Source organism: Mesoplodon mirus (genome assembly GCF_964341445.2).
Source record: "Mesoplodon mirus genome assembly, chromosome: 5".
In the NCBI taxonomy this organism is placed as follows: Eukaryota; Metazoa; Chordata; class Mammalia; order Artiodactyla; family Ziphiidae; genus Mesoplodon; species Mesoplodon mirus.
The window spans coordinates 30,719,294-30,729,289 of NC_138980.1; the positions used below are offsets into that span (position 1 = coordinate 30,719,294).

Below are 9,996 nucleotides of genomic sequence, written 5' to 3' on the forward strand. Positions count from 1 at the left end.
TGACCCCGAAACCTCGATTAGAAGGGGTGTGTGAAATGGGTATTAAGGCCTGTCATGGACAGGCCAGCCTAACCCAAGTGTCCCTGCTTTCCCTCCCCAGGCAGAGGACCTGGGCTCAGGGGTGAGCCCAGATAGGTCTCAGCTAGGCCCAGAGGTCTGCCCTGGCCACAGGCTCCAGCCAAGCCTGGCCAGTGCTAAAACGGGCTGAGACTGGTGGGAAAGAATGCAACAGAGGGAGGGGCCAGGAAGCAGCCCTCCAGGCCTCCAACCCAGGAACCCCAAACACACCCCCTTAGACACACCCACCACCCACAGCACATCTCTACTATACACACCTGACACTCACACAGACATAAACACACCACCCTCACGGAAGACAACACACACCCTGCTCTCTGCCCTAAAAAGGTGGGGCACACTGGCTCACACTCCACAGCTGCATCCAAACCCCTGCACAGCGACTCCGCTCCACCACCAGCACCCACCTGTTGGGGCCTGAGGGGGCTGCCAGGCGTGGCCAGGGAAGGAGCTGATCACAGCCATAGGGAACAAACTGGGGGTCTCTGCAGAGATCTCAGAGGTGGCCACTGCCCCACCATGACAAGGCCTGGGAGGGAGACGTCTGTGTGCTGGCTCCCCTGTGGCAGGAAGCACATCTAATTCACCCCCGACCCCCCCACGCCCTGACAGCCTAACACAGCACCAGGCAGGCAGGAAGTGCTCCATGCATGGCAGCAGTTATATGGATGCATCTGTAAGGACATCAAACTTCAGAGCAAGGGCTAGGGAGAGGCCTCTTGCACAGCCAGACTGGTTCTGTGCTCCAGATCACCCACCCAGGAGGGGGCAAGGGGCCAGAGGGGAAGCCAGATGTCTGAGAGCGCAAGGATGGGAGTGGGTTTTAGGGGCCAAGGACCAGCCTTGGCTAAGAGCAAGGGTCAGGAAGCTTAATGCAGGGCCAGGGATGGGGGTGCTTCCTCCCAGGAAAGAACTTTCCAGAATACAAATCAGATATCTCACTCCTGCTTAAGAATACCCCATGGCCCCCCATGCCTACAGGGAAATGTCCACATTCCCTGTCGTTCTGTGGTTCTGTGGGAAAGGGCTGTGGTTCTGGCCCTTTACCAAGCTTTCTCTGCCTCATCTCCCGCACCTTCCCAGGGCCCTCATCCCAACGGAGGGAGGGGTGCACAAGCCAGAGAGAAAGGTGGGAGGTATGTTCTGGGAGGGGCAGGGCCCCTCCAGCAGGTTCTCCAGCAGAAGCTGTCTTAGGCCGGCCCTGCATCCAGCTGGGCCTGGGAACCTGGGGCCCAGACTTTCCAAAAAGAGGACGTCGTTCCATGTTACAGCAATACCTTGGCTGACTTGCCTTCTGAAAAGTCCCACTGATGCTAAAGAAAGGAATTTCATCCCACATGGCAGCTAAGGAACTCTGTGGTGCCAGGGCAAGGATTCCTCCAGTCCCCAACGTTCATGTCCAGCAGCTGCACACAGAGGCACAAGGTATACCCTCCCCACTGACCATGAACATGGTGGAGCTACAGCCTGGGACAACAGCCCTAACCCTGACCATCCACGATCCTCTGGACTCAGGTCAGGGACACGCCCAACATCATCACCTGGTGCCTCCTCGTAGAAAATGTGATTTTATTCTGGGGAGGCCAATGTTCCCACCCCAGCCTCCCTCCCTCACGCTGGCCCTTTTGCATCACAGGGCTCTTCACTCCCAAACCTCCTTTCCTGGGCCACGCCTACTTCAGGGAGCAGGGCTGGGCTCTGCCTGGGTATTCCTCAGCCAGTAGGGCCTTGCCCTGGCTCCTGCTGCTGGCATCCATCCAGCCCACAGCCCCACTGGATCCCTCCTCTCGGCGAGCCTCTCCATCTTTGGCTGGTCACAGCAGATTCTGCCCCAGACCAATGTAAGGAAGGAGCTGGCCGTCTCAGAGTGGGCTTGTCCAAGCCATCTTCTGACAGTGCTTCTGCTGTCAGCTCACTCCGCTGGCCTCAGATCTTGGAGGACTCAAGCCGAGGGCTCCAGGGCGCGAGGGGCTCCCGCAGTGCCCGCAGCTCCTGTTCCAGCGCCTGGTTGCGGTGGTACATGTCCATGTAGCCCCCCTGGATCTCCCGCTGGTAGCGCAGCACCCGCTCCTTCTCCTCCTGCCATATCCGCCGCTCCTGCTCAAAGCGCAGTGCCTGCTCCTGGCCCCGGAGCCGCTCCTGCAGCAGCTCAGCCCGCAGCTGCTCGGCACCATCTCCGGCCTCACTGCCTCCTGCCTCCCCCAGCAGCCCCCTGCTCTTGCAGTCATCGGTCTCACAGCTGCCTGGGGCCTCCTCTCGAGGGGCCTGCTCCTGCAGGCTCCGCACAGCCTCTCGCAGCTGGGCCAGCTCTGCGTCCTGGGCCTGGGCGTGCACCCGGCTGCCCCGAAGTTGCGTCTTCAGGCTGAAGATCTCAGCAAGCTTCTGTGCCAGCTCAGCCTGGGCCTCCCGCAGCTGCTGCTTCAGGAGGCTAATCTCTGCTGTCTTCTGGCGCACCTGAAGGGGGACAGGGATGGGCAAGAGCCAAGCAAAGCAGGGTAAGGGGGGACCAGTTGGAAGGCAGCTAGAGGATGGGACGACAGTAACGAGGGCAGGAGTTTCTGAATGCCTAGTCTCTCACCTCCCAGCGGGCTTCTTCCTCTGATCGGGCACTGGGATCGGCCTCTGCGCCCAGGCCCTGCTGTGCCCGCAGCTCCTTGCGTAGGCGCCGCTGCTCCTGCTGGGCCATGAACAGCTGTAGCTGGAGGTTGCGCTCACTACGCTCGGCCTTCTGGGTCACCTCGTGCAACTGCTCCACGTACAGGCGCTTCAGCTCAGACAGCCACAGCCGCTGGCGCTCCTCCAGCACCTGCCAAGAGGAAGAGGCACCCACCATGCCCCGATATCCACACACAGCCCTGCCCCCCGGACACCGGCTGCCTACACTCCCATGGCTGGCCCACAGATCCAACACTCCAGCTGCTTCTAGCGTCCTGTGCCTCAACACCACAGGGTCCAGGGTCCAATGCTCTGGCCACACATGTGCCCTAACCCACGATGTCCTCCAGAGGTGCAGTGTCCTCAACACATGGCCCTCCCAGGGAGTCTCCCTCCCACCCAACTCCCAGCAAGGACCACCAATGTCATGACATCCCCACCACATGGGGCTTGGGGAGAGGAGCCAAATCACCTCTCTCTTCCTTATTCTCTTGTGCCCAGAGCCGTGTGGAAGAGCTGGCTGGTGACCCTCTGTCTGCCCTGTACTCTAATGCCAAGGGACAGAACAGCGCACCAAGGCAGGGGCTGCTCTCACCTGCGTGAAGGGGTTGGTGCCATCCTCATCACTGAGGCCCCTCTTGAGCTCCTCGCAGGTGTCGGGCAGCACGGCCGCCATGTCCTCGGGAGTGGGGCAGGAGAACTCGTAGGGGGGTGGTGGTTCGGGCAAGCAGCTCAGCACAGCCTCCTTGGGACCCCGTGAGGCCCGGTCCAGGGAGCCCCCGAGGTGGTTAATATGGCCCAGGGAGGAGCAGAAGGGGCTAGGGCCAGTGCTGGGACTGCGGCCAAAGCTGCCTCCGCTGGAGGAGTCGGACAGACTGGGCTCGGGCTCGGGGCCACCCGCATCCAGGCTGAGGGCATGCAGCAGCTGGGCACGGGCCTGGGCCTGGCTGGCCCGGGGCCCCGGGCTCAGGGGAGGGTGGCAGGCCAGCGTGTGCAGGCTGCCATTGCTGCGCCACAGCTTCTGACCCTTGTGGGCCGCCAGGCTCTGCATGGACAGGAAGCCTTTCCCGGTGCCCAATGCCGGCTTGAATACTGATGGGCGAATGTGGCACTGCCAGGAAGAGAGGGCAGGAATGAGACCCTGGGCTGACTGCTCTGCTCTGCCCTCCGATGCTCCCTCCCGCAGCCCCTGGGAATCCTCTTTGAGAACATGGGGGACATGTCGCCAGGAGGCAGTGACCAAGTCTCAAGCCAGCCCATAGCAACACTTTGATGGGACTTCCCTGGTGGCGCAGTGGTTAAGACTCCGCACTCCGATGCAAGGGGCCCCAGTTCAATCCCTGTCAGGGAACTAGATCCCACATGCATGCTGCAACTAAGGAGGCCACTTGCCATAACTAAGGAGCCCACGTGCCGCAACTAAGGAGCCCACTTGCCGCAACTAAGACCCGGCACAACCAAATAAATAAATTATATATTAAAAAAAATTCCACATGTTATTAGAAAAAAGACTTTCACACCCCATCCCAGCATCAGGGTCTCCAAGGAAGTCCCCATCCCCACACTACTACAGTAGGGAGGGGCACGGCAGAGGCACACCTTGTCAAAACGACCCCGCTCAGGCAGAGAAGTCTTGCTGAAGTCACCAGTCCGAGGATGTTCCTGGTAGTAGAGGGTGGCATAGTCGGCAGGCTCGTTCCGAGGGGCCCGCTTGGTGGTCTTGCTGTCCTTCTTGGAGAGGTGCAGGTAGCTGAAGAGCTCACGCTGGCCCAAGCCTTTCCGGAACAGCCCATCAGGCTGGCGGGAGCCCCGAGACCCTGCGAGTGCTGCCCGTAGCTCTTCAGGGGAAATGTCCTGCCGTTCCAACAGGCTGCCCACGTTGCCCATGGCAATGCCAACAGGGCCTGGGGCTGTGGCCATGAAGTTTCACCAGGGCACAGGCGGCTGCTTCTGGGGGTCGGGAGGCTCCATCAGAGTAGGTAGGTGTTTGCTGCCCAACTCCCCTGATGCCCTAAAACCAGCTGCTTGCTCTCTGTGTCAGCTCCCCACCTGGCCCACCCAGGAGTGGCAGATGTGGGTTCCAGAGAGAATCCAAGACAGGATTCCTAGAGAAAGGAGTAGAGGTCCCAAGGCCACCAAGGCCACCTGTCTAGTGCTCCAGCTCTGACGAGGGGCTAGTGTGTGACTGGGGTCACGGGGGACCAGGACCTGAAGCAGCAGGATAGGGGCCCCTCCCAGGACTGGGCTAGCTGAGGACTCCATCGCTGTCTGACTCTGACTTTGTTCATTCTCCTGCCAGGCACCCAATGTGGTGGGTGGGCAGAGGGCACCAGGGAACCAGGGCTGGTGGCCTCAGAATTTCCATTCCTTCTTCCCTTGGGAGGGGGAAAACCCCATTCAACCTCGCTTCCTGCAGAGGGTCAGAGTTTTCCCAAGGGAAGCACCTGGCACGGGTGGGGTTGGGGACTACCGCAGGAGGGATACAAACAGGAAGGGCCCGAGGGGAAGGAGGACGGTGGGAACAATGGCCACAAGTTCCGGAACAGGTGTCCATGTTGGGGCAGTGGTGTGAGGGGGAAGGGCAGCTGGAGCCCCTGCCAGCCCCTGTATATGCTGCCCCTCCAAAGCCCACCACCAGGCAGCGGGGCCCATATCCTGACCCAATGTGTGGAACCAATCAGTGTGTGGGCCCTGGCTTCCTCATCTGGACAATGGCCATGACAACTCTTATCACTCAGGGATGCTGGGAGGACTGGCTAAGATTAGAGGATGAAACGCCCAGTCCAGGGCTTGGCCTACAGCCAGGATCAACACAGGCTGGCTGAAGCTGAGCTTGGCTGGTAGATGCGTGAACGCCGCCAGCAAGTTCCCGAGTGACCAGGTCTCCCACCTGTGCTGGGACCACACTGTGGAGGGCAGGGCCTGTCCCTAGTGCCCCGCTGGATCCCCTGTGTCCAGGCCAGCACCTGGCACATAGTAGGTGCTGAGAAAAGACTCGCTAAATGAACGAATGCCACCTTCTCTGCCTCCCACCCAGCTGTTCCCATTCACAGACAGACACCCAGCAGGCACAATGCAGCTGCCAGTCCACCCCCCCCACCCTGCCCCGCAACCCAATATGCTTCCGGGACACTGACTCCCGCTCCAAACAATGGTTAGGAGGTTCCATCTTCCTCAACCATTTCCAGGTTTTGTGTTTGTAGAACACAAAGCTCACAGGGAGTGGGAAGGAGGGAGGGGGATGGAAGGGCACGGCCCTGCCCCCACACCCTGTGGCCCTCAATCTCACCCCGGGCAAAAGCAACCTTCCCAACCCTCCCCTACCAGCCCCCAGACAGCTCGACCCCTCTGGGGGTGTCACAAGCCACACAGGGTTAAGGGAGTCATCCAGATAAGGAATGACAGGTGCTGGGCACCTACAGTGACATGGTCCTGCGTAGGGGTCTCATGGAGTCCTGGCACATGGTTAACTATCTGGGTTTTTAGGTAAGGGCACTGGGGGCTCCGAAAGGTGAAGTGGCTTGCCCAAGGTCACAGAGCTGGTCAGAGTGGGGATGCCTGTGATTCTAGTACCACGGCTGCCAAATGTCTAGTGGGGACCCAGGATGTCACCCACAGCTCAAGAGCTGGAATTGAAGCATCTTGCCCCCCAATCTGACACCCCCTCACCATGACAAGCCCACCCAGCAACAGACACCGCTGTGTCGGGCAGCCCACTGAACTCCTGTCACTGCTTCTTGGGGAGGTAGAGAGCAGAGAATCTGGTCTCCAGCACACTCTCACACCATCTCTCCACGGGGCACCTCCCTTCGCCATGCCTCCGTTTCCCCACCCTTCCCCAAAGTGGTAAAGACTCTACCTGCCCTGCCATCCTTATAGGGTTGCTGTGACAGTCACAGAGATGGGGAGGTGAAAGGGCTTGTGAACTGTAAGCCTGGTGAGAGCATGGTGGCTGGGATGGTGGCAGTGGTGCCAAATATGCCCACTTTATCCCAAACACACAGTGCCTCACGTTCTGCTCGCCAGAGCCTCATTTCCTACCTCAGGGAGCAATAACCGACACTCCATAATCCCCACGAAGGGTCTCAGGTCCAGGGGAGAGGCAGCCATGGGCCAAAGCAGCACATACACCCCACACATACGGCAGTCCAGTCAGTGCCACCAGCGGCACATAAGTTCCTCCGTTAGAGGACACAGAGGGGATCCAACAGCAGACACGGTCACGCTCAAGGTCATCCACACAGCACTGATCACCTTCCAGACACACGCATAACACACGAATACATATTGTCCTCCCTAGCCCCAAGGCTGCTAGATGTAGGGGAGTGTGTGTGTGCGCGCGCGCACGCACACACGCACACACACGCACACACACACACACACACACACACACACACGACCGGCTTTTCTCCACAAGTGAGTTGAGCAATTTGAAATAACTATGGAGCTAGATGGAGGGGCAAAAACAGCCCTTCCCTTTGTCTTTCCCTAAGGCCCCCACCCTCCACCCTCCACCCCTCCTAGATAACTTCTCTGACTATATTATTAGCTCCCCAAGTAGGGCCAAGGCCCCTGGCTTTTGGGAGGCTCCACCCTGCCCAGGTCTCAGTCTGGGGACAGTCCTTTTTCCTAAAGGAGTCCATCCACGTCCCCTGCCTCCCCCACACCCCCAACACACACATTCCTTCCCATTGCTTGGAAGCCCAGGGACTGGTCCACTCAGGCCAGGGCAGCTGTGCAGGAGAGGATGTGGCGGGGGAGGAGGGAGGGAGAGACAGCAAGTACCTTGCAGCCTCACTGGGACTGCCAGAGCGAAAAACAGGGCCGCCTCCTCCAAGTGCCTGGGCTTCCCCGCCCAGAACTCATTACGTGCCTGGGGCCCAGAGCTCTGCACAGAGCTGAACCTCACCACCACCACCCCACCGCCCTGCCAGCAAGGTTTCGGCTGGGCCACATAGGTCCTATTCTGCACAGGTCCCGGTTGGCCCCTTTAATCCTGCTTCCACCTCCCCCTCCACCCGCTCCAAGATTAGCCAGAAACACAGACAGCCTGGACACTGGGAGCATCTCCTTTGGACCAACCCTTGGTGGAGACAGGAGAACAGGGCTGGGGGACCACCCTGGCCATGAAGCAGAATAAGAGAGGACACTCAGGGAGGCACTGTGCATCTCCTCTGGGGTGCACCCAGAGTACTCGGGTAGGAAGCTCCCAGTCTGGCCTTGGCTGCCTTTAGCCCCTCTTGAGCCCTGGCCCCAGGGGAGGGTCCCACCACCTGCTGCGGGATCAGCTTTGCTGAGGGGCATGACTGCAGCTGCCCCTGAGGAATGGGACTGGAATGTCCCAGCTCCAAAAGAGGGGGCAGTCAGTAAGAGGGGCCCGAGAAGGGAATGGGAGAGGCTGGCATTCCCTAGTCCCACTTCGACCTGTGAAAAGGCAGAGTCCAGCGTCTAAATGCTGCAGGAGCGATTCTTAGTATCACTATATGGTCACTTACAGTTGCACGGCACTGTACAGTTTTTATCAGCCCTTTCGTTTCATCATCTCATCTCCATGACAGCCTCATGGAGGCAGGGAAGACAGTAGTTACCCTTACCCCATCTTACAGCTAGGGAAACTGAGGCCCAGAAAGAGGTGACCTGCCTAAGATCCCACACGACAAGCAATCCCAACTCCCCAGGCAAGGCCCTCTCTTCTGCTCCAGGCTGTCCCAGCCAGGGGTTACCAGCTGCCCTCCATGGGCACACACTGCTGTGTATTATATCTGCTCAGCTCCCCACACTTGCAAGGGCACCTGCAACCAAGCTGGTTTGAATCCCAGTCCCCTCAGCCTGGAATCCCCCCTGCTTGCCCCTGGGTCAGGAACAAATAGTGGAAGCACGGCTGCATTTGGACTCTGAGCCCTGGAAGCTGCTAGCTCTATAGGCGGTGGCGGGAGCAGGCTGGCTGCATTCATTCAGTCTCACACATACACACCCACACACAGCCAGCCGGTAGAGAGAGAAGCCCCGCCTAAGAGGGCTCTGGGAGGAGGCCCATCACCGGGCCCAGGAGAGCCTCCTGCCTCTCTCCCTCCCTAGTCCGGGCAGGGAGCACCGGGGCAGGGAGCACCGAGGCCGAGGGACAGGCTGAGCTCCTGGTGCAAGCGAGGAGAGCCCCGATCTGCTCGTGGAGGCGGGGAGATTGTCGGGTGGGAGATGACAGGTCCCAGTCCTTTTTCTGGACGCAGTCAGGTCCCCGATTTCCGCCCGGCCCCAGGCGGGCCCTCACTTTGGCCAATGGTTGTGGCCAGACTGGGATGGTGCTCAAGACCTGGGAGCGTCCCCTATTCATGGGACCCCTGGCAGCAGGCTGGCAGCTGCCGCTCGTACAGGGTAGGGGGTAGGGGAGGAAGCGGGTATCCAGGAGGGGGCGGGAGAGGGCAGGAGAGGGGTCTCGTGGGTAAGGTGGAGGGGCAGACGAGGTTGGCATCTCCATGGAATTTTCCCGGGGAAGGCTGTGCCCGAGGCGAGGGCTCCCCCAGAACTGCGGGAGGTCCTCCAGCTACCTGAGGGGCGGAAGGGGATGTCTCTCCCAGGCTCCTCTCTAAGGCTTGCCCCGAGCGGATAGGCTGGGGGCGGGGAAGCCGAGGTCAGACTCCTGCGCCAAGGGCACCTGCCCCACCCCAGCGGTGGTACAGGGGTCCCAGGAGCTGCCCCAAGGAAAGCGCGTTTGCAGCGTAACCTGCAGCCCGCCCTCCCAGCAGAGCGTCCCTGCTCGCGGACGGTCCCCGATCCCGCACCTCGGTGCTTCGGTATCTGGAAGCAAGGGGTACCTGGGCGCACACCGCACCTTGCCACCCTCGCTCACTTCTCAGACGTGAACCTCGGCCGGCGTAGGGCTCCAATTTGGCCAAGGTCGGGGGGTAAGCTAGACCTCGGCGGCCGGCCCCACCCCCCGAGTCCGGCCCCAGGCCGCTGCGCGCCCCACTCACCATGCCGGCTCCGCTCCGCACCCCTCGCGCGCTGCAGCTCCCTTGCACGGATTTGAACCCTCCCTCCAGGGCGCGGGCTCCAGCCGAGACTGCGAACCAGGCTGGAGCGGCCAGGCGGCAAGCGCCGGAAAAACGCGGGCGGGCGGGCGCCAAAGCCGGATTGGCGAGGGACGGACGCCAATTCGTTCGGCAGCGCTCCCTAGATTGCCCCAGAGGCGGAGGGAAAACCCGGCCTGACTCACTGGCGCACGGCCGGCCCACAGCCGGGCCCAGGCCCCCGGATGTGGGGGGC

The 9,996-nt window shown here is 60.8% G+C and overlaps 1 protein-coding gene across 2 annotated transcripts; it reads right to left on the reverse strand.

Moving 5' to 3' along the window:
• Positions 1–1,633: 1,633 nt before the first annotated feature.
• N4BP3 (NEDD4 binding protein 3) lies at positions 1,634–9,849 on the reverse strand. Of its 2 annotated transcripts, none has more exons than XM_082623883.1 (5): positions 9,705–9,849; positions 4,333–4,683; positions 3,329–3,844; positions 2,657–2,884; positions 1,634–2,532 (listed from the first exon to the last, which is right to left on the reverse strand). In XM_082623883.1, exons 2-5 carry the CDS (start codon positions 4,651–4,653, stop codon positions 2,005–2,007), a joined length of 1,593 nt encoding a protein of 530 aa, XP_082480009.1. In that variant the 5' UTR covers positions 4,654–4,683; positions 9,705–9,849; the 3' UTR covers positions 1,634–2,004. The 2 variants fall into 2 exon arrangements, with proteins under 2 accessions (XP_082480009.1, XP_082480010.1); XM_082623884.1 differs by having other exon boundaries at positions 4,333–4,680; positions 9,705–9,837.
• Between the last annotated feature and the right edge of the window lie 147 nt (positions 9,850–9,996).